Genomic DNA, 24451 nt, shown 5'->3' on the forward strand with positions numbered 1-24451 from the left:
GGAAATAATTGTATTAAAATGGAAAGAACTGGGAGAAAATGACATCCCTTTGCATTCATTTTACTTTAGGAATTTACCAGACAACGAGGCACTTCGGTTGCCAGAACGTCTGTGCGTGTTCTGTTTGATGCAAGTGGGTCACAGGTACGTGTCAAACTTACTGGATGTTTACCACCGGGCTAAGCTTAGCCCTAAATAATGATAGCACAGTAATAAAGTGCATCTTGGAGGGTGACTATCTAAAAAATAAAGTGTCTCAACATAGTGCCCCAATAAGATGTATATACTGTTTAAACATATTAATAATCATTTATTTCAGTACAGAAGGTAGATTGTTATTAATACCAGTTTTGGTAACTTTAAATAAAAATCAGAAGTACATGTTCTTCCACTAATGCCACAGCCTGTTTTATGTCTATTAACATTTGAAAAAGGACTAAAAATTATAACAGGACGTAGATATAAGACAAAAGGAATTGACCTTTTGAGTGTGAGATGAATGAGCGCTTTACGAAGACATCCAGTGATTTTTGAGAACTTCCCGTGGTTTACAGTTTTAAACACTTTTTCCTTATTCTCCCACAGATTCTAGTCCCAGAAAGTCAAATCTCACCCGTCGAAGAAGAACTTGTTAGTTTGAAAGAAAAAGCTAACCCCCAAGAGGAATTTGCTAAACCTCCAAAATATATCAAAAACAGTAATCAAGGGGACAGAAAAAATAGTCAGCCTGAGGTATATATGGCATCAAAATAGTCATTTATAAAATAGCATAGGTGAAATTATTGCTATATATAATTACAGAAAAAAGCATCTAGAATTCATATGTTCATCAGTAACATTTCAGAGTATTTCCCCTGCCTTTTACAAATGCAAACAAAAAAAAAAGTGTTTCAGCAGATTGTGTTTATACGTAAGGTTTAGGGATTTAGGACAAGGTATACTATACACTTGTAAGTTTCAAATTAGAGATATATAGGAAAGTAACTACCACTTTTTGCATTTATCCTTTCTGTTCTGTCTCTGCACTGGCCAAAACAAATTTATAATGTAATGTTCTGTTTACTGGCATGAGGAAAGAAAGCAAAATACTGGATTCTTTCTCCTCCTCCTCCTGCTCCATTGAGGATCTCCTCTAGGCCGCATGTGATAGAACCATTTCTCAGCCCCCTTCTCCACATCTTGCTGTGACACTTGACATTGCTAACAGCCCTCTCTTTCTTTTCTTTTTTTTTTTTTCTTTTTTTTTTTTTGTGGTACGCGGGCCTCTCACTGTTGTGGCCTCTCCCGTTGCGGAGCACAGGCTCCGGACGTGCAGGCTCAGCAGCCATGACTCACGGGCCCAGCCGCTCCGCGGCATGTGGGATCTTCCCGGACCAGGGCACGAACCCGTGTCCCCTGCATCGGCAGGCGGACTCTCAACCACTGCGCCACCAGGGAAGCCCAGCCCTCTCTTTCTTAATGTCCTCTCCTTTGTCTTCTATGTTAGCATTTTAATTCTCTTTTTACTTCTGTTACTACATCAGAGATACTTTCTCTCAGTGTCTCCTAAATGTAGGTTTGCTCTAAAAGCTTGATACCCAGCTTTCTGAACATCTCTATGCCTTCTTCCTTAGAGAGCTTCCTTCCTGTGCATAATTTAAGCTCTTAAAATGTACCAGGCTTCTGTTCAAAGTTCTATAGCTACGTCTCCACTTACTCTTTTTTTTTTTTTTTTTTGCGGTATGTGGGCCTCTCACTGTTGTGGCCTCTCCCGTTGTGAAGCACAGGCTCCGGACGCGCAGGCTCAGTAGCCATGGCTCACGGGCCCAGCCGCTCCGCGGCATGTGGGATCTTCCCAGACCGGGGCACGAACCCGTATCCCCTGCATCGGCAGGCGGACTCTCAACCACTGCGCCACCAGGGAAGCCCTCCACTTACTCTTTTAATATTTCCCTTGGTTGTGTCTCTTCAAGCCCTTTCCTAAAGTCTACCTCAAACTCTTTATCTTTTGCCTCAAGTTTGCATCTGCCTCCATACTTCAGTAATGTTACCATTCATTTTTCTGATGATATCCTTGATTCCAAACTCTTCTCCCCCCATACCTAGATAGAACCAAGGTGCTAGTGATTGTTCTTTCATAATATCTCTCACATCGTTTCCTCCTTATTATTCCCTTTACCGTTACTCATTTTAGCATACCTAGGTTCTACAGTAACCTTCTAATAGTGTCTTTGACACTATTGCTCCATTTTGTGAGCTACCCTGTGTCGTACACCACTGATTTTTCTTAATACCAGTATCCTCATAGCATTCTTCTGCTTAGAAAGCCTTGTCATCTCTGTATTTATCCCATTAAATCTAAGTTTTGACTTAGTTTGAAGACATTCTGTAATATTACTCTATCAAAATACCTTCCACTTTAGTATGGTCAGTTGCTTTACTGTCTCCTATTTTATGGCATGCTCATTCTTGCCTCTGTTCTTTCATTCATGCTGCTTTTACCTCTGCTTATCTAAAGTGTACTTACATTTGTAAATCTTTGTTCATTTTTACTTTCTTAATGGAGCTTTTCCAGATTATTTGTTTTTACTAATCTCTCACCTTTAGGCAACTATAACTCTCACAGGCTCTTGCATACATTGCGTTACTATTTTTCCCTGTAGTCTGTGTCCTTCATTAAATTAAAAGTATCATTTTTGTCAACTGTAGTTCCCTCAGATGATTAGATTATAAAAGCCTCTTTTTTTTGTCTTTATATCAGAATCATAACTTGAGTACTTAATAAAAATGCAGATTCTTAGAGCCCCCCCCCCCACCTTAAACCTACTGAATCATAACGCAAACTCTGGAAGAGATCTTAACCACACTAAAGTTTGAAAAACATTGCACTGTTGTTAAATACCCACTGTGTTTTCAATAAGGACTAACTGTTTGAAGCATTTATGTGAATATGTAACTTTTTGGATCTCATTCATTATATACCACTAGAACTGTAATTTCTTTAAGAAGAATCTGCTGATTCAGTGGCTTCTTTTCTGGTTAATCTTAGAATTCACTTTTCTCCTGTCCTTCCCCACCTTTCCTCCATTGCCCCATATATATACCTACTCAAAACTCCATCAATATTTTTTTCTCTGTCTTAGAGGCAAGTGCCTTTTTCAAAACAGCTGTCTTCTCCCTCTTTATGGTTTGTCATCATGTACTCCTTTGTACGGCATCCTCTGGAACCTCCTGTCACCTGTAGTCCCTCCTCTGCTTATCTACTTCTGTTGTTCTTATCAGTCATTCTAGGCTAAAGTTAGAAAATGCACATCTTTTTTGGAACACTAGCTTGTGTGCCACTGAGTCTCTGAACTCCTGTAGCTGCATTTTACTCTAAAGGCAGTTTAGTCTTCACAGAATATTAATACAATTTTTTAAATGTGTGAAAGTTTTGAAGAAGGCTTAATGTTATGAAAACTTTCACAAACAAGTTTACATAAATATGTGTTCCAAACATTATCCTTACGAAATACAATAGGAAATCGTGAGCCAATGGTTAACTAGATAAACTGAGTGTCAATAAAATATTTTCAGCTAATATATAAAGGTACTATACTTCTAAGTCTGGATATTCTTTAAATATTCTTTAAAACAACATCCTTTACTTGTTTTGGCTATCTGTTCAATACCAAACATTAGGATAAAATCCTTCAAGTCAGGCTAAACTACAGATATTTCTGGATATCATATTGTTTATAAAATACCATATGTCTTTTGTGTGTAGTCAAGGTGAAATGTGAATAAAATTATAGGATATTTAATTTCAAAAGAGAATGTATATTTACTCTGGGTTTTTTTTTTCTCATGGTTTAAGATAATTACTCCTAGCAAAAGAAAAATGTCTGAAGCATCAATGATTGTTCCTGGCACAGATAGATACACTGTGAGAAGTCCAGTACTTTTAGTCAATACATGTAAGTTTTATTGTCTTTGAAGATTCCTAACAAGTATTATTGTTTTAAGCTGACATTTTTAAAATTCAGGAGTATTCTGGACCTAATTTATCTAGAGGATAATTTGAGGATATAAAAATTAATAAAATATGAACCACAAATGTCTTCTCTCAAAAAATTACAAATGTCTGAGAAGTTTAATGGGTATCCATATAAACATTATTCAGAATATTAATATCCAGCATTAATAATTTGTTGTAATTTTAAGTAGGAGCCAGCATAACATAGTGGATAAAACATTAAATTAATCAGGTTGCTTGGGCTTGTTTCCCCACTCCTGGGTATGTACTTTGTAGCTAAGTTTAGAACCAGTTTCCTTTCTATGAAATGGGACTAAAGTGTCTAACCTCATCAAATTGTTTAAAGGATTAAATAAAAATTATTCATTAAACAAGAAATGTTGTGAAACATTTAGACAGTGCCTGGTACATACTAACAGCTAAATAAAAATTTTAAAATAATCTGATACTGTGTACTAGTTGCTATAAACAGTATTATTTAATCTTTATGATAATTTAATAGTGACCTTCTGTTCCCAAAATCTGATTGCCTACTGGGAAATTATCTAACATTTGACAAACTTCTCAAACTTAACAGGTCCAAAATAAATTCATCTTTCCACCCTCCCTGCCAGTTTTTCTCCATTTCTTACTTTGGAATATGGCGTCCATATCCAGTTACTCATCTAAATCAGAAACCTGGGACCCATCTTAGAATCCCCTTTTTTAATCTTCCTCAGAAAAAAAGTATCTCAGTGAGAACAACATAGAAAATCCTACAAATATAGCAGTCCTTTGTCCTCCTTTTTAGCAACACTACGAAGAAGAAGAATTAAACCACCACTGCAAATGACGAGTTCTACAGGAAAACCTGGTGCTTCTAAAACATTGGAAAATGGAGTGGATAATGCTGTATCACTTAAATCTAGACCATCTGAAGAAAGAAATAGAGGAGATAATACAGACAAAGTAACTTTACTTTGAAAGCATTTTTAAATAAATTTTTATCAAGTTATTGTAGAAATGCATAATTGAGCTAACTACTTTTGCAAAAAGTGAGTGTCTCACTTTTCCTACAGTATTGCTTTTTAAATTTTTTTAGATATCATTTATTGTCCTTGAAAGTAAGATCTTATCAATCATTTACTATGCTAACAAAATAAAATTTAGAAATATTCAGTGTAACTGATTTATGCCTTCACTAGGAGAAATGGACTTGCCGTCATTCTTTAGTTTATTATACAAATTAGTGTCTGCTGTGGGGAAGGTTCTGGTTTAGAAATAAAAGACACAAGTGGAATCTGTCTTTTAGTATCTCAAAGTCTAGCATGGGAATTAGACAAATTAATAAGATGATTATAATATTGTATGTGTTCTCAGATGTACATACAGGATGCAGTAGAAAACTAGTAGAGGGGCAGGTGCCTAATCCCAGAGCTGGAGGGGAAGCTGAACGTCAGGAGATGCTCTTTTAGGAGATGGAGAAGAGTTGATTTTTGAAGGGTCAATAAAGGTTATTAGTCACATGGACATCGAGGAGGGCATTCTTTCCAGGAAGTTGAAGTGGGGACAGAGCAGGGAATGGATGAGAGAAAGTTGTGTCTTGGAGAAATAGGCAATCAGAGATACAGATACGTTTGTAGATGAGGAGGAACACCTGAAAGCCTTTGTTTTCTCTGAAGTGTGAGCATGGTGAGCTTCTCTTGGGGACAGAGCCTTGAAGTAGAGGGCTCAGAGACACACCGAGGTTTGGAATAACTACTGAGAGAGAATGGAAAGGGGGAAGAATGAGCACAAGTGTTAGGCAGTGTTGAGGGCCCCGTGCAGATTTAAGACTATGAAGCTTACCATGGCGTTAGTTCAGAAGTAAGTATAATTTCCTCAAATAAAGCTTAGCAGCCTTGGTGTTACAGTAAAAAAAAAGAAAGATGGTGGATGTAAAAAAAATTTTAATGGTTATGTGGCCGAAAGGTAAAGGGTGCAAGAGTTGAAGATACTAGGAAAAAAATAGTCAAAATGGTTCAAATTGTCTAGCTAAGTGTTTCTTAATAGGGGCAGCATTGTTTAGCTGTGCAGTGTGGTTCTGAATGTTGAAGGATGAGAAGTGTCCTAGGCCTGTGCTTACTTATTGTCAGGAGAGCCCTTCTGTCATTGTGACAACAAAAAACACACCTGTACGTTTTCATACTGCTCCTCCCCCAGTAGGGAAGACAGCCAGGATGAGGCAAAATATCTTAGTTAGAGGGTATATTTTTCTGATAGTGATGGCAAATTTTTATTTGGTCCGGGCAGGTATGTATCTGTGGCTGTGGAAAGAGGGAAGCTTGCTACAGTCAAGAAGTTACTTGTGCAGTGGCCAAAACTTTATAAAATAAGTTAATACTTCATAATTTCCAGTTCATATGTATGTTAGTGAAAAGACAGAATAGATGCAGGCTATGAGATCAATAGCAAGAGAAGATATGCCATGGAGGGCTAGAAATTCTCAGAGAGGAAAATTGAATTATTTTTCTAGCTGTGGCTGAGATCAGAAAATTTGTAGGATCTTCTGCCTCCTTATCTGCAATGAAAGTTACTTTCTTGTGTTTTAGGATAGGCAATATTCTAGAATGGGCATAATCGTTATGAAATAAATAGAAATACTATCCAACTTTTAATAGTAAGGCAAAAAAGTTTTAAACTTTAATACTCTGACTTTTAAAAGTTGTTTTCACATAATGCCTTGATTCAAATTTATATTAAAATTTCTCCCCTGTTTATAGCATATCGAAACTGCTGAAGTTAGAGAAAAGACAGAAAATAAGGACGTTGAATTCCCAAACCAAAATTTTAGTAAGTAATCTTTGGTTTAATTTTAGTCATTCTTCACACACACACACACACACACACACACACACACACACTCTCTCTCTCTCTCTCTCTCCTCTCTATACTTCCCTTTCATTTATTTGAAAAAAAGATTTATAATGAATACATTCAGCTTTATGAAAAGAACTTAGAGGTTACAAGCCTTGGTTCCCAAGAAGTTTGGGTCTGGGAGGGGGAAGATGAGATCAATCAGTCTTTCCATCCCAATATGTGAACTTTGATCAAATTCTAGCTTTCATTTTACCCTGCCAACTGCACGAAAAAATGAAAATACCATAATTTTTGTTTTATTTAGGTGAACTCCAGGAAATTGTTCCTGATTCACAGGCAGTGGGAAAAATAGATAAACCTGTGTAAGTATGAGAAAACCCATCAAATCATTTAGCCTATAATAATGTTACTTTTAGATGAGTGTAACAGATTTAAAGGACAAGGCCTTTATATTCTTAGAATGGTAGTATTGGTTATAGAATTTATCATCTTTCAAGTATTATTATGATCGCACAATGGGGAATAGCCTATATGTTTCTTCAACCAACATAACTTCTCAAATTGAGAGACTTAAAATGAATGAGATTTTTAAAACAATAAAGTATGAATGTGAAGAAAATTAACCAAGTTTAGATATACATGAAGATGTGTAAGATATGTGAGATGTATTTAGGTAGATATCAAAATAGTAGCAATAATGGAACTTTTAAAATAATATTCTTTAATCTTGATCAATTATGTGGTAAATTTTAACTTTCATCAGGACTTATGAAAATATTTTCATACTTGACTGTTAAACTTCTGTCAATAAACATTGACTAAAAAAAAGAATCAAGGCCTTATATCAGTCATGGGCTAATGTTTTGTGATAAGCAAATGAATTTATTTTGCAGGTTACCTGGTGTTTTAGACAACACCTGTGGAAATAGAATGCACTTCAAACAGGCATGTTGGACACCTGTAACAGATATTAATCTGTGTAATAACCAAAGAGCAAGTACTTCATCAGGAGACACATTTAATCAAGGTGAAACACAGTTTTCTCTGTATATAAAATAGTTGTTCAAGGAAATACTCATTTCTTGAAATGTCTTAACAAATATTTTAGTTTTAACAAATTTTGTATATGATCAGTTTATACATTTAATAAGGATTAATTTCTCATTTTCCCACTAGATGTTGTTATCAACAAAAAACTTACTAAACAAAAATCATCCTCTTCAATATCAGATGATAATTCACAGGAAATGGGAAAGGTGCAGTATGGGAAAGAAATAATGCAGCATAACAAAATACATAAAGCAGAAGCAGAAGTTTGCAAAAGAAACAAACAACAACAGCTAAATCATTCTAAACATTTGGAGGAGAAAAATATTGAAGATACAAAGCAGAGTGATTGGCATATTGAATCTGAAGCTACTTTTAAATCAGTTCTAAATAAGACAGTTGAAGAATCTGTGATCTGTAGGAAGAAATACATGCTGTCAAAAGATGTGAATACTGCTATCTGTGATAAAAGCCCTTCTAGAAAAAATGCAGAAAGTCATAGAAAATCAGGGAAAAGATTGACATCTGAATTTAATTCCCGGGATTTGAAACAAAAAAAAATGGTGAGCTTTCAGTGTGTTTTATTTCTGCACACCCATAATATGCCTACCTAATAACATAAAGTGAAAGAAGCTTGATTAATTGCTACAAATTTAGTGTTTGTAATACCCTGTCCTTTTTTTAATTGAAGTATCGTTGATTTACAATATTACATTAGTTTCAGGTGTATAACATAGTGATTCAATATTTTTATAGATTATACTCCATTTAAAGTTATTACAAAATAATGGATGTATTTCTCTATGCTGTGCGATTTACCCTTGTTGCTTATCTATTTCATATTTAGTAGTTTGCATCTCTTAATCCCATACCCCTATCTTGCCCCTTTCCTCTTCCCTCTCCCCACTGGTAACCACTAGTAATACCATGTTCTTTAATTCAAGCTTAGACTCTGAGAGTGCATGCCTCCTGAACCCCTTTCTGACCTCTCCCCAGTCCCAGCCCTGATAGAACCCATGTGCCTGCTGGCACATAGCTGGCATGAAAATAGGTATAGCATGAATGAACCCTGCAGTTCCTTGTCTCCTCTTGTTGGGTCTCTCCCACTCTGTCCCTCAGATTCTTCTGAACATGCATATAGAACTGTCTGTGCCTCTCTTATGGTGCTTACCTTTCTTTTTTAATAAATGGTTATTTTGTGTGGTCTTTCCCCCTGTTTTAACCTATTAGAGTCTAAAGACTGTGTTTTATTCAACGTTTGTTTTCCTGCATGGCCTAGCACAGCTTTGCACATAGTAGCATCTGAAACATTTCTTGGATTATTGCCTTAAAGTTTGACAAGGTTTTTCAAGAAAGTATGTAAGTGGGGTGGAGGAGACTTATCTTCTATTGTAAATGTTGCTTGTCCTCATTGGAGACTCCACTTCTTCAAATTAATCATCTGTAGAACATCTCCAGGAGAGTTTTAGCTAGTTTGCACCATACTTTGAGACTGAAAGTTTACGTGTGTGTGGGGGGGGCGGGGTACGCGGGCCTCTCCCTGTTGTGGCCTCTCCTGTTGCGGAGCACAGGCTCCAGACGCGCAGGCTCAGCGGCCATGGCTCACGGGCCCAGCCGCTCCGCGGCATGTGGGATCTTCCCAGACCAGGGCACGAACCCGTGTCCCCTGCATCGGCAGGCGGACTCTCAGCCACTGCGCCACCAGGGAAGCCCTGAAAGTTTACTTTTTGTAGCAGTTAAAGTTATAAACCTTTTCTTTGGTCATTGCTACCAAGATGCAGATTAAGAAAATTTTCTAATCAGAATACATTTCCACTGCCAGTAATGCAATCGCTTTTGTACTATGCCTTAAAAGACCCAGGTTGTACAGGCCTTCATTTATCTTCCAGAGTATTACTAATACCTGGGTGGCCACATTTCTAGAGTCAGTGTAAAATGTTCATATATTGGAGCATCTTAGTGTGCAAGTGAAATATTTAATAGCCAATTTTGCAGTTGTTGTATATAATTAGATATTATTTCATTTGTCGTGACCAGACTACTCTTTATTTTGTTTTAACCTGCAATTCCCTTGTTCTGCCTCATTTGGCTACTTTCGTTTTTAACCAAATCCTTTTGGGTCACTTTCTTCTTGATTCTCAGTACGCTATTCTCTCTTCTTTCTAGTCTTAGCTGCTATTTAGTTCCTTCAGACCCAGTGGAAATAAGTTTCTTTTTGTCTGAATGCTGATCTGTCCTTCAATTTTAATTTTAAACTGTTTTCTTTGGAATTTAGAATCATTCCACAGAATTTTTCTGATCTAGTCATTTTTTTCCTGGGAGCACAGAAACTTGATCTTTTCTAAACTGTGCTTTTTTTTTTTTTTTAATCAACTTCCCGTTTTCAGAAGTTCTCTTTGCTCTTTCATAGCGTCACTCTCTTTATTACTGTGCAGCATTTCCTGCCACTCTCATTCATGGGTGACTGTCCTCTAAGGCAGTCATCTGTCTGATCATGTCTTTCTATTCACTGGATAAACCCAGAGAAATAGAACCTCTGTAGTTCAGTAGTACAGATTTCCCACATTGGCTCTAATTATGTCAGAGTTCTTAATAATATTATATTATTATACACTGTTTTAGGGGAGGTTTGTTTTTGCTACGTTTTTATCAAGGCAGGTATACCCTGTCTTCTGGTAATCTCAAGAAGGGATAGTAAGTAATAACTTATTATCTATTATATATAAAAACATATGAACTTAAAAATGGTTAAAATAATAGGTTTTATGTCATGTTATGTTTATATTATATTTTACCATAATTTAAAAAACCCATATGCGTGATGCCCAGAAAAAAAATAAAACTAAGAGCAAGAGAACTCATATCTTTAAGAGTGTTGTTCAAGTTTTCTTTTAACAAGATAATCTAAAATTATGCAGATAATATTCCTACTTTGTAGTCTTTCCATTAAAAAATTAATAGACTTTTTTAGAGCAGTTTCAGGTATACAGCTATACAGAGTTCCCATATACCCCTTCACTCCACCCCAGTTTCCCCTGTCATTAACATCTTATGCTAGTAGATTGGTCACAAGTGATGAGCCAGTACTGAAACATTATTAACTGAAGTCCATAGTTTACATTATAGTTCACTCTTGGCTTTGTGTATTCCATGTTTTTTTGACAGATGTATAACAACAGATATTGACCCTTAGAGTATCATGCATAATAGTTTCACTGCCCTAAAATTCCCCTGTGCTCCATCCCTTCCTTGTTTCCTCCCTCCCCCGCCAAACTCCAGGCAATCACTGATCTTTTTACTGTCTCCATAATTTTGCCTTTTCCAGAATGCCACAGAGTTGGAATCATATAGTATGTCATCTTTTCAGATTAGTTTCTTTCACTTAGCAATATGCATTGAATGTTCCTCCGTGTGTGTTTATGGTTTGATAGCTCTTTTTTTTTTTTTTTAATGCTGAATCCATTGTATGGACATACCAAGATTTGTTTATCCATTTACCTGTTGAAGGACATCTTGGTTGCTTCCATGTTTTGACAATTACAAATAATGCTTCTATAAACATTCGTGTGCAGGTTTTGTGTGGACATAAACTTTCAACTCAGTTGGGAAAATACCAAGGAGCATGATTGCTGGGTCATATGGTAAGAGTATGTTTAGCTTTGTAAGAAACTGCCTGTCTTCCAAAAGTAGAAAAAATGGCTGTACCATTTTTGCATTTCAGCATCAATGAGTAAGAGAGTTCCTGTTGATCTACATCCTTGCCAGTATTCGATATTGTTAATGTTTTGGATTTTAGCCATTCTTACAGGTGCTTGGTGGTATCTCGTTGTTTTAATTTGCACTTCCCTAATGACATGATGTTGAGCATCTTTTCCTATTTTTATTTACCATCTGTATATCTTCTTTGTTGAGTTGTCTCTTCAGATCTTTTGCCCAATTTTAATTGGGTTGCTTCCTAATTGGTGAGTTTAACAGTTCTTTGTGTATTTTAGATACAAGTTCTTTATCAGGTATGTATTTTACAAATATTTTCTCCCAATCTGTGGTCTGTCTTTTCATTCTGTAAACAGTGATTTTTGCAGAGCAGAAATTTTTAATTTTAATGAAGTCCTACTTACCAGTTTTTTCTCTCATGGATTGTGCTTTTGGTGTAGTACCTAAAAAGGTGTTCCAAACCCAAGGTCACCTAGATTTTCCCCTATTTCTCCTATGTCATCTTCTAGGAGTTTTATAGCTTGCACTTTACATTCAGGTCTATTATCCATTTTGAGTTAATTTTCATGAAGGGTATAAAGTCTGTGTCTAGATTCTTTTTTTTGGCATGGTGATGTTCCAGCACCATTTGTTGAAAAGACTAACTTTTCTCCACTGTACTGCCTTTTGTTCCTTTGTCAAAGATCGGCTAATTGTATTTATGTGGGCCTCTTTCTGGGCTCTCTGTTTTTTCCATTATTCTATTTGTCTGTTCCTTCACCAATGCCACACTATATTGATTATTGTATTCAATATCTTTTTAGTAAGTCTTAAAGTAGGGTCAGTCCTCAGACTTTGTTCTTTGCTGATATTGTGTTGGCTACTCAGGGTCTTTTGCTTCTCCTTGTAAATTTTAGAATCATCTTGTCGATAACCACAAAATATCTTGCTGGGACTTTGATTGAGATTACATTTAATTTATAGATCAAGTTGGAAAGAACTGACATCTTGACAATATTGAGCTTCTTAAAATACACGAACATGGAATATCTCCATTTAGTTATTTAAAAAAATTTTTATTTTATATTGGAATATAGTTGATTAACAATGTATTAGTTTCAGGTGTACAGAAAAGTGATTCAGTTTTACATATACATATATCTGTTCTCCATTTTTTTTTAGTTAGTCTTTGATTTTTCATCAGTCATGTTTTCCTCGTATAGATCTTGTACATATTTTGTTAGATTTATACCTAAATATCTCATTTTGGGGGTGCTAATGTAAGTGGAATGTAATTTCACATTCCAGTTGTTCATTACTGGTTTATAAGAAAGCGACTGACTTTTGTATATAAACCGTGTATCCTTCAATTGTGCTATAATTGTTCTTTAGCTCCAAGGATATTTTTGTTGATTTTTTGAGGTTTGCTACATAGACAGTGATGTCATCTGTAAACAAAGACAGTTTTATTTCTTCCTTCTCAATATGTATGTAGTGTATTTCCTTTTCTTGTCTTACGGCATTAGTAAGACTTCTAGAATGATGTTGAATAGGAGTGGTGAAGAGCAGACATCCTTTCCTTGTTTCTGATATTAGTGGGAGAGTATCTAGTTTATAATGTTAGCTGTAGTTTTTTTTTTAGATGTTCTTTATCAAGGTGAGGATATTCTTCTCCATTCCTAGTTTTCTGAGAATTGTTATTGTGAATGGGTATTGGATTTCGTCAAATGCTTTTGTGCATCTACTGATATGATCATATGATTTTTCTTCCTTAGCCTGGATTTTATTTATTTCTTTCTTCATTCATTCATTCATTCATTCATTCATTCATTTACGGCTGTGTTGGGTCTTCGTTTCTGTGCGTGTGCCTTCTCTAGTTGCGGCGAGCAGGGGCCACTCCTCATCGCGGTGCACAGGCCTCTCACTGTCGCGGCCTCTCTTGTTGCGGAGCACAAGCTTCAGACGCGCAGGCTCAGTAGTTGTGGCTCACGGGCTGAATTGCTCTGCGGCATGTGGGAGCCTCCCAGACCAGGGCTCGAACCTGTGTCCCCTGCATTGGCAGGCAGACTCTCAACCACTGCGCCACCAGGGAAGCCCAACCTGGATTATTAGTTGATTTTCAGATGTTGAATCAACACTGCATACCTGGAATTAATTCCACTTGGTTGTGGGTACATAATTCTTTTTATACATTATTGTATTCAATTTGCTAAATTTTTTGTTGAGGATTTTTGTTTTTTTGTTTTTTTTTTTTCTTTTTGCGGTATGCGGGCCTCTCACTGTTGTGGCCTCTCCCGTTGCGGAGCACAGGCTCCGGATGCGCAGGCCCAGCGGCCACGGCTCACGGGCCCAGCCGCTCCGCGGCATATGGGATCCTCCCAGACCGGGGCACGAACCCGTATCCCCTGCATCGGCAGGCGGACTCTCAACCACTGCGCCACCAGGGAGGCCCTGTTGAGGATTTTTGCATCTATGTTTATAAGAAATATTAGTCTACAGCTTTCCTTTCTTGTAATTCCTTTGATTTTGGTATTAGGATATATTGGTTTCATACAGTGCATTAGGAGGTACTCCCTCTGCTTCTGTCTTCTGAAAGGTTGTGAAAAGTTGTATAATTCTTCCTTAAATGTTTGATAAAACTCAACAGTGAACCCATCTGGGCCTGTTGCTTTCTGTTTTGGCAGGTATTAATTGTTGTTTCAATTTCTTTAGGAGTAGGCCTATTCAGATGATTTATTTCTCTGTGTGTGAGTTTTAGTAGAATTTATCTTTCAAGGAATTGGTCCATTTACTCTAAGTTATCAAATTCATGAGCATAGAGTTGTTCATAATATTTTTTAATTACCCTTGTGATTTATCCATGTGATCCATAGTGATAGCCTCTCATTTCTGATACTAGTAATTTCTGTATTTTTTTCTTAATGAACTTGGCTAGAGGCTTATCAATTTTATTGATCTTTTCAAAGAACCAACTTTTGGTTTCCTTCAGTTTTTTATGATTTTTTACCCCCATGGATAGAAACTTTTTTTTAATCACTGCAAAGCACTCTGCACATTTCTATATGTTAAAAGACTTATCCTAAGTTGTAATGCCTGACAAGGCCCAAACTTATTAAATAATTTCTTTAAAAAAAATAATTTCTGGGGCTTCCCTGGTGGCGCAGTGGTTGAGAGTCCACCTGCTGATGCAGGGGACGCAGGTTTGTGCCCCGGTCCGGGAGGATCCCACGTGCCGCGGAGCGGCTGGGCCCGTGAGCCATGGCCGCTGTGCCTGCGCGTCCAGAACCTGTGCTTTGCAACGGGAGAGGCCACAGCAGTGAGAGGCCCGCGTACCACAAAACAAACAAACAAACAAAAAAATAATTTCTGACCCCTTTTATTTCTCTTTGTAGTTATTTATAGAACCAGATTTTTTCTTAAATTTTCAGCCTTTTTTTCCTTTGAAGGTTAACTTGGTAGAGTTTTTAAGTAGCTAACAAATTGTTTCAGAGAGAAAAGTCAAAAGGGAAAGGATTTACTGATGCAGCAGAATCTTTGATAAGCCAAATTAATAAGAGATACAAACCAAAGGATGGCATAAAGTCTACAAGAAAATTAAAGGAGTCTTTGATTGACAGGTATGTTCTTAAATTTAGAAATGAATATTTTTCTGAGAGATACAACTAAATTATTTTACCTAGTTTTAAGGTTAGTTTTAAATATATGTCCAAATAATGTAACTTTCCATTAGAAAACACAGGTACTTATTTACTTTTATAAATAGAATCTGTTTAAATTATATAGAAAGGGAACTACAATTGAAATTAGTCACTCTAGTATCTGATTACATTTTATAAAGTATCAAGAGCACCATATTGATACAGTATACCATTTCAGAAATAAATCTTTAGGATATAGACATTTTAGAAATGTTACTTATTGAGCCTAGTGATGAGTAATACTAAATATATTTACATATATTGCTTAATAAAATATGAAATTTAAATGACCTGAAATGAGTTATTTTGTATTGTATATATGTATTCCTTGTTTGCAATCTTTCTGAAGGTTTTATTATAAAATGTTTCTTTATAGGCTTCCAGGTAGTTAATTCATGTTTAAGTTAATTCTGACTTTATATGGCATGAAAAAAATTACTCTGTCGTGGCAGAACCATTCATTTAAATTGTCTGGCACCTCCTGCTGCATGAGTGATTCAACTTAGACTTAAGTTTTTTTGTTGCTGTTTACTGTGTGTGGAGTTGCAAAAATATCACACTAGGACTGTCACATTTCAGTTATTTGTAGCATACTGAATGTAGACTTAGTGATCCAAGTATGTTTTACCTTATATAATATGGATTTTATGAAAAACATTCTACTGACATTTAATTGCCTTTTTAATTTTGACAAAACCTTTTTTATAGTGGTTTTTCAAACAAATCTGATCTACAGCTCAGTAAGGTAAGTTTCATGTATTTAACTACACCAAATGTATAGTCACACTCTATGATATTTGACTTTACAGTGAAATAGAATAGTAGTAGGATGGAAGTAGATTTAATGTTTTCAGCATATTGAAAAATGGATTAAACAACTGACCAGATTAGTGGCAAGTACTCAGAAAAGCCCCCTAAACTTCTGTTCTGCTTTTCAAAGAAAATGCTTCTTTTACATACATGTGTGATATTTTTACTTTTTGGTACATGATTCAGTACCATTTTTTCCCTAACTTATCCCATCTCTCTTGACAGTAAGATCATTCTGAAGTCCATATTTTTGTTAAAAACATTTATTATTCATCCAGGTTTAAAATATCAATTATCTTTGATTTATTCCTCACAATTATCTCCAGTTAATTTCAAGTTTTGAGCTTTACCTTCTGTAAGTTCCTCTTGAGTTTTCCCTCTCCTGCCTGTGCCAACTCCTATTTTTTTGAGTTCTCATTTCTAATCCCTGGGTTATTATAATATCCTTTATGTAATTCTTTTTGTCTCTAGTATTTTCTCTGTGCCAATCCATTCATGACATTCAATACTAGCTTTATTACTTTCCAAAGCACACAGCTTCAATCATGTCATTCTCTTATTGAGAATCCTTCTTTGGTCTCTGTTTTTTTGTGTGTTTTTTTAACATCTTTATTGGAGTATAATTGCTTTACAGTGGTGTGTTAGTTTCTGATTTATAACAGGATGAATCAGCTGTACGTATACATATATCCCCATATCTCCTCTCCTTACTGAATTAAGTGGAGACTTAAGCTGGCTCCCTAGACCTCTTAAAAGTCTGTCTTATTTCCTAAAATTAGTTCCCTAGACATGTCTTATTTAGCTGAAACATAATAAATTGAGATTCCCTGAAGTGTCTTTCCTAAGTGTTTATTCTTTTTCTTCCCCCTTTGGAAAGAACTTCGAAGCGAGTTGCCCGGTTCTTTCACCCTCTTTTCTCCTTGTCAAAACTTTATTCCTCCTTGCAAGCCTTGCTTCAGAGTCTGCCTTCTTTATGAAAACTTTCTAAGGTGCCCTAATTCAAAATCCAAATGGGCAAGAATTCTCAATCTATGCAATAATGTCTTTGTACCTTTTTATTAACTTTGCAGTTCTTTTTTTCTCTCTTCTGTCTTCTACTAGAATGCAACTGTTTAGAATCATCTTTGTATCCTATATAAGTAAGACCTTTGCTCACATTTGTATCTTCTTTAATATCTGCTCATTTTTGGATCTTCGGTAATACTTAGCAAACACTGGCATGCAAAAGATGAATTGAGCAAATGTATCTAAACAATGGTAAAAATCATTTTGGAAAGGACAGATCAGATCAGTGATTAGAGGAGTAAAATATTGAAGGATAAACTTTTTGGAATAATGTAAACTTTTATTATAAAACAGCCAAAAGAAATAATAAAATTGAAGATGAATCACAACTACAATGAATATTTTAGTTTTAATATTTCCAACTTCCAGATATTAGACTTCTAATTATTTCTGATCAGTAATCAATCATTCATATTTGTGTACTAATTATAGTTAAATTACTTTAATAACATAATTACACACTTAAGTATGTTAAAATTTTATTTAACTTTTCTGCCTACTTTTTGATCAGATTGAATATACTTTGAGCAGTGGGCTATAGAAATAGATGTACACACATCTTTTCCTAATAATACTAGTTGATTGATGCCATATTGTCTCTTTCACATGAGATTTTACATAAACCGTAGCCTCTCCTGAAATTTTTCTATTTAACAGTTTAAAGCAAATGAGATACTGGGGGAAAAAAGTAGAAGCATGATTGTTTTGTGATCCTAGAATCACTAAATTCAGCTTGTAGAATACCAGTGAGGCCATTTGCCTATGTACAGTAATGTCAATAAATATTAAAGATATAAGGATCGTTTGTATTTGATTTGCAATACTTTCTATTTATTATGTTCTCAGTTAACACTTAAGTCTTCAATATTTTTTAAAGTGTGGATATATATAAAGAAACTCACAAATGTAAAATTTATATTAGTAGAAACACGACTAGATAATATATGAAAATTTAGTTGCATCTGTTATTTGTTTCACAAGTAATGTACAAGTTTGAATGGTTTTATGTAAATTTCTTCTGTATATAGGAAAAGGTTCAGAAAAAAAGTTATAGACAATTGAAGACTACTTTTGTTAATGTTACTTCTGAATGCCCAATGTAAGTAATTTTTCATAAATCTTAAAAGTTTTCTTCATATTTGAAGGCAATAAATTTATTTGTTGTATAATGAAGTTAATATTTCTCTTCATTTTTACAGGAATGATGTTTACAGTTTTAATTTGAATGGAGCTGATGAGCCTGTTATAAAACTTGGAGTAAGCTAGAAATCAGAATTTTGTATTTTGTACAAAATACTAAATTTTGTATTTATTCAGTATTTATTTTGTACTTACCATGCAGTTATTAGAGCATGTTTTCTAATTTCCATCCTCTTATAGATATGCTTTAAAATATTTTAACATATATTATTAAATTCTTCAAAATTTATTTGGTACCAACCTAGGTATTTTTGGTTTTCTTTCAAATCTTCTGGACTGAAGTAGAGAAAAATGAGTAACTGGGGCAACAAGAAAGTCACTTTCTTTACTGATGCAACAGATTTAATCTTATTTGTTTTTAATATAGTTTATGTTATTAGCTTCTTAAATATAAAAATATTTTAGTAAGATTAATTTTATTGTCACATCTTACATGAAGTTATAGAAACAAGATTTTTATGTTAATTTCTTTTAATTGTTGTTTACCTTCTAACACTAAGAACTTTTTTTAATGCTTATTCATAATACAGATCCAAGAATTTCAAGCTACAGCTAGAGAAACCTGCGTGGATAGTTCAATGACATTGTAGGTATTTTTATTATAATTAGATGGATCAGTTTAAAATACAGTTTTCTCAGTTGTTCTTTTTCTTAAATATTTCCTCCCAGTTTGACATTTTAACATATCAAAAGAGTAAAAATGCTGTCATAACTACTATTCTATTATTTTAACATTTACTTCTAAAATTAATTTGCAGATTCTGTACACTTAATATTAGTTGTAAGCTGTGAAAGGACTAGGCTTTTCATCTAACCTTGTTACTTTATAATTAACTGAGGTCAAAGAGAGTAAGTGACTTGGCCACATTTATATAGGGACTTAGTAAAAGAGTTAAGGCAGAAAACCCAGGTCTAACTGTCCAGTTGCATGCTACCTTAAAAAAACAAGTAATTAAGATTTAAGTTAATGCATATTTTTGTTTAAGGTTAGGTTTAAGGAATCATCATGAACTTGAACCTTCTCTCAAAACAAAAGATAAAAGAGTAAGTTATAATATCCTAATGTGTCTTAAAATCAGTATTTCTTTTACTAATTTTTCAATGCCAAAGATTATCCCATAACTGGAACACAAAAATATTTGGATCACTTTTTTTTTTTTTTTTTTACTCTGGAGATTATACATGTTCCTATTTTGACTTTTCCTGTGGTCTCTGAGCTATTTGTAATCATCTAGTAATAGAAAATATGACAACCTTAGTTACTCTTTTCAGTGGTATTAGGTTTTGTCTCTATGGAAGTAAGCTGTTTTGATTTAACTTTTAATTAACAACAACATTGACAGCAAAATATAAATCTCAATCTCTGATCTGGATTTCTGAGTGATTTTATTGGATATGTCCTTAATGCCAGATAGATGATTTAGTGTGCTAAAAAAAAATGAGAAGTTAGTTTTTCTGAGTTTTTTGGTGGGGTTTTTTTATTTTATTTTATTTTTTTGGTTTAACTTCCTTTGTATGGCATATAATAAGCCAGATTCCTTCATCTGTTATAAGGATTGTGTTTTTTTGTTTTTACAGACTGTAACTAATCATAAAAAGAAAAATCTCTTTAGTGATACTGACACAGAATACAAATGTGATGACAGCAAGACCGATATTAGCTGGCTAAGAGAACCAAAATCAAAACCACAGCTAGTAGACTACAGCAGAAATAAAAATGTGAAGAAACATAAAAGTGGGAAATCGAGTAAGAAATCACTTTTTAGAGAAATTCTGTAAATGATTTTACCATTTCAACTGTATGAAATACTTTGTTGGTTGATAAGTGTGTTTTTGTTATGTAGATAGTGTTTATAATTACAGACTCTTTTGAATAGGAAAAGAAGTATGAAAGTAAATACACCAAAATGCTACAGCGGTTTTTGTTTTATCATTTTTGGTAATATGGTTATATTTAAATTTCTTTTTTATTGGAATCTTTAGGGACACAAAATATGGTTTATCATAATCTTTGGTTCATGACACACTCTCATCATTTCTCTACTCATGGCCTACTATTCAGTTATTTAGCTAATTACTGTGAGTAATGTATTAAGTACTTATGAACCCAGCACTGTAAACAAAATCAAAGGTTGGACAACACCCCACTCCCTGCTTTTTAGGAATTCATATAGATGCAATAAAAATTTATTGAAAGGAAAACAATTTTCTTGCAGAAATATTTTTGCCAAAATCTTTCACAAAATGTTTTCCCAGCATAAGTCTTCTGCTTCTTGAAGTAGCTGGATAAGAGTTTGAGGTATGCATTTTTGGCTAGACATAATGGCCATTTTCATAGCTTAGATAAATTTCAGTGTTTACTAAACCACAGAGATTTTATATATTCCATTTTTAAAAGAGGGTAACATAACTCTGAGCTTTTAAATTTATATTTGTTTTAAGGAATCAGTTTTTATTTTCTTTCAGGATAAAAATAATTGTTAGTGACCTGTGGGAGTTGGGGGAGGGAACGATGGCTTAAAAAGAAGTAAAAATAGAGGAAATAGGAAATGCACTTTGGCATGTGTTTAGAAATGAGGCTGAATCTTGAAAACAGATGAGAGTTCAATCATATACATGAGGAAGAGAAGTACTGGGATTATCATATATACGAGACAGTAGGAAACAGCAGAGTGTACTCAGGAAGGGCAGTATCTGGGTGGCTGGCATGTAAATCAGACTCGTGGGAAAACGTTGACCAATGTGGCTGGCTCTAGTCACAGTGTGTGGACTCTGAAGCAGTGTGTTATAAGCCAAGGAGAAACATAAGATTCACATACTCTCAGGGACCTTATAGTCTAGTAGGTATAAGTAAAGACATTCATGACATGGGAAGTTATTAAAGGTTAGAATACTGAAGTCAGTAAATACTCTTAAAATAGAACACTTCTGAGTGAACTGTTTTTTTTTATGGTTGAATGACAGTGAGCCAATATGTACGAGCTGGTTTATTGCCAGGAAGACCTTGGATAATCCCAATTCATTATTATTTCCTGGGCTGGGATAAGCCCAGTTCTTAGGCTTCAGTGAATATTTAGAAAGTGGAAATTGTCCTGGAAATGCAAAAAAGGGAATAGGGACTGAAGCAACTCTTAATAATATGGGTAAATCTTAGAAACATAATGATGGGTGAAAAATAAACCAAATCATAGAATATTTCACATAATGTGATACTGTTTTATAAAGTTCATTATATTGACTAGGGATATATATCTGTGAAGTAAAACTTTAAGAGCAAGTGACTAAGAAACAGATTTCAGGATAGCGATGACCTTTTGGCAGAGGGGATATGGAGGATCGTGTAAGAGGGAGTACACAAAGTAGATTCAGTATTATTCATAATCTGGTTCTTAGTGGAATGGTAGATTCATGGGTGTAACTTTATAATGTATGTTACATATTCTCTTGTATGTTTAAAAGTGTATACTGTAAAATAAAGGAGGAGAAGGGAAATTGGTAATTCATGTTGTACCAAACTGTACTGTAAAAGTTTATCAATGTCAGTTTAGTCTTATCTTGAAACTTAAATTTTTGAATGAGTTTAAAGGTATATTCTTGTTGTTTTTATGATTTTAACTTACATGCAGAAGTATTCTAACAATTTTTAATGTCAGTTCTTATCTATTTGAAAATTTTAACCTTATTTTCTTGAATTGCAGGACCATCCTTGGAAAGGGGACAGCCAAGATCTAAAATGGTAAAACCAGGAAGTCTATGTTCAAACATCCCTTTAAAATTATTTTTCTCCTTGTAATGAAAAAATATCATTTGTCCCCTCATAATTTTATCCTTGTTATCAGTTCCTTGTTTTCTATAATTGTTCCAAGCTTTGCACACTTACTTCTACCTTCTGCCTTTTTGAATCATGTTGACTTGTTTTAAGTCTATTTTATTCTGTGGTTGTAGGTATTTTTGATATCTTTTCCTTTCTCTCTTACTTTAGTTATGTAATATATATCAGGCCTCACAGAGCTTTAATGATAAGGATAAAAAGGTGATAAAGATATATTTGAAATGGAAAGATAAAATCCAGTCATTTTAAAAGTAGTAATCAGGAATCTTTTTATTCCTACAAATATACAGATCTTGTCACAGTGCCAATTTTGTAGCAAATAGCTTGTATCTCAAAATATTGATCTAATATATTCAGGAATTTTTCTCCTAAAGACACCCAACAAAAACATCACCAAAAAGGTAGATGAGACAGTTCCAGAGGGGAGAACAAGACTTCCACGACGAGCCACAGAAACCAAAAAAAATTATAAAGATCTCTCAAATTCAGAATCAGAGAGTGAACAAGAATTTTCACATTCATTTAAAGAGAAAGTAAAGGTAAATAGATACAATTCAGATTAATAGTTTCTAAAAGCCTTTTAAAATATTAAATATAGAATATGTTTTTGTAAGAATGTCAGATTTATCTTGTCACTTCTTTTTAAGATTTAACCTTCCATATGAGAAAACTTATATAACAATTCTAAAAATTGACCCTTAGGCAATATAATGTTAAAATTTATAATAAGTTGGCATTATTGTTGCAAAACAGATGTTTGTAGTAAAATTATAACTTTAAGATAATACCTTTGAATTAGAGAAGTACTTGGTCTTTCCAAAATTATGCTTCAAGAAACTACAGACTGTTGGGAAGCTGTGGATCTTTTCCTTGAATGAAAGCAAAAATATTGGATCTGAGGTTCTTTCCATACCCTGCCCCACCTCTGTTCACTCCTGACTTCTAGAGAGCTGAAGGAACTTACCCAAGGTCACACAGCTAGGAAATGGTTAAAAAAAAAAAAGATTTGAACTCAAAAGAGTCTGGCAGGTCTCTGATCATTACACTGTTCTCATTTTAAATCATTAAACCTCCATCGCCCCCTGTTATCTCTTACCTGGAAGAACTTAAGGACTTCATAACTTACTTCCACATTTTCTTATCGCTTCCTACTTTAATTTACTATGCAAATAGTTAGGTAAATCTTACCAAGCCAATTCTCATCTTACCTTCTTCAAAGGAAAACCCCGAAAATCTCCAAATAGACATTCAAAACATCGAAATACCTTTCCAAGCTTATTTTCTCACTTCCCCAGTATATGCACAGAACTGTACCAGTCAAATAGAATAACCTGTGACTGCCAAACAAGACCTGTGCTTCTCGCTACCTTTGCTCATATCAGTCGTCCTCCATACTCTCAGTATGTTCCCTTGCCATCTTCTTTTACAAACTCCTGAGCATGTTGAGTACTATGAAATCGGGGAACTCCTTCTGCTTCTGGTTTCCCTAAACTGGAAATCATCTTTTTTGAACCATTATAGCATTTTATTTGTATCTATTAGGATATTTATTATAGTCTATAATATTTTCCTGTGAATTTGTCATATGCTTTCTTGTGTATTAGAAGGTCTTTCACTACTCATGTTGAGGCCCCTGTTATGCATGTAGTGATACAAGGCATTTAATAAATAGTTCAATGTAATTTAATTAAATTGTTTTATGTGTCCAAGTATAAATTATTTGTATTCGAGTATAATTGAAAGACATCAATACATTTAGGAGAAGATCCATTCCAGACGCAAAACCATGAAACTGCCAAAGAAACAGCAGAATTCCTTCACTGCTGAAACACAAGAGGATGTATCAAAAGAATGGAAAAACTCATCTCTACTGAAAGATACTATAAGAGATAATAGCCTTGATCTATCTCCTGTACCTTTATCTGGGAGTCCGTCATCTATAGAAGTAATGAGATGTCAGTATCATTTTTTTCTTTTAGTTGAATGTTCAGTAATTTTCTATTATAACTAATTATGTGAAAATACAATTTGAAGACTAATTTTGAGGGATATGTTTAAGATTTTCAGTAGTCAAAACATTTTTAAACTAGTTAATGCTAGTAACTTGGTCTTTGCTAAGTAGACTTGGGAACAATATTACTATGACACTGAAGTTTTACATGTTAGGAAGTTGAAGACCAAACGCTTTAATACAGAAAATATTTAATGTATACTTACAAATTATAATGTGAAAGCTTGAATAAACCCTTATGTTTTCAGCTCAAAATATATTTA

The 24451-nt window shown here is 34.4% G+C and overlaps 1 protein-coding gene across 1 annotated transcript in view; it reads left to right on the forward strand.

Moving 5' to 3' along the window:
• Positions 1–24451, forward strand: part of SYCP2 (synaptonemal complex protein 2) — a gene marked incomplete at its 5' end in the record, with an annotated part of 60755 nt that overhangs the window by 25752 nt on the left and 10552 nt on the right. The window contains 18 exons of the mRNA XM_082645750.1: positions 70–144; positions 586–732; positions 3836–3935; positions 4785–4942; positions 6736–6805; positions 7137–7194; positions 7726–7859; positions 8009–8442; positions 15062–15189; positions 15979–16015; positions 18174–18244; positions 18345–18402; positions 18876–18931; positions 19332–19389; positions 19924–20092; positions 22044–22081; positions 22552–22716; positions 23937–24132. Coding sequence (XP_082501876.1) covers positions 70–144; positions 586–732; positions 3836–3935; positions 4785–4942; positions 6736–6805; positions 7137–7194; positions 7726–7859; positions 8009–8442; positions 15062–15189; positions 15979–16015; positions 18174–18244; positions 18345–18402; positions 18876–18931; positions 19332–19389; positions 19924–20092; positions 22044–22081; positions 22552–22716; positions 23937–24132 — 2152 coding nt within the window. The remainder of the gene's footprint in view (positions 1–69; positions 145–585; positions 733–3835; positions 3936–4784; positions 4943–6735; positions 6806–7136; positions 7195–7725; positions 7860–8008; positions 8443–15061; positions 15190–15978; positions 16016–18173; positions 18245–18344; positions 18403–18875; positions 18932–19331; positions 19390–19923; positions 20093–22043; positions 22082–22551; positions 22717–23936; positions 24133–24451) is intronic.

Source organism: Mesoplodon mirus, assembly GCF_964341445.2.
Source record: "Mesoplodon mirus genome assembly, chromosome: 15".
NCBI classification, from domain to species: domain Eukaryota; kingdom Metazoa; phylum Chordata; class Mammalia; order Artiodactyla; family Ziphiidae; genus Mesoplodon; species Mesoplodon mirus.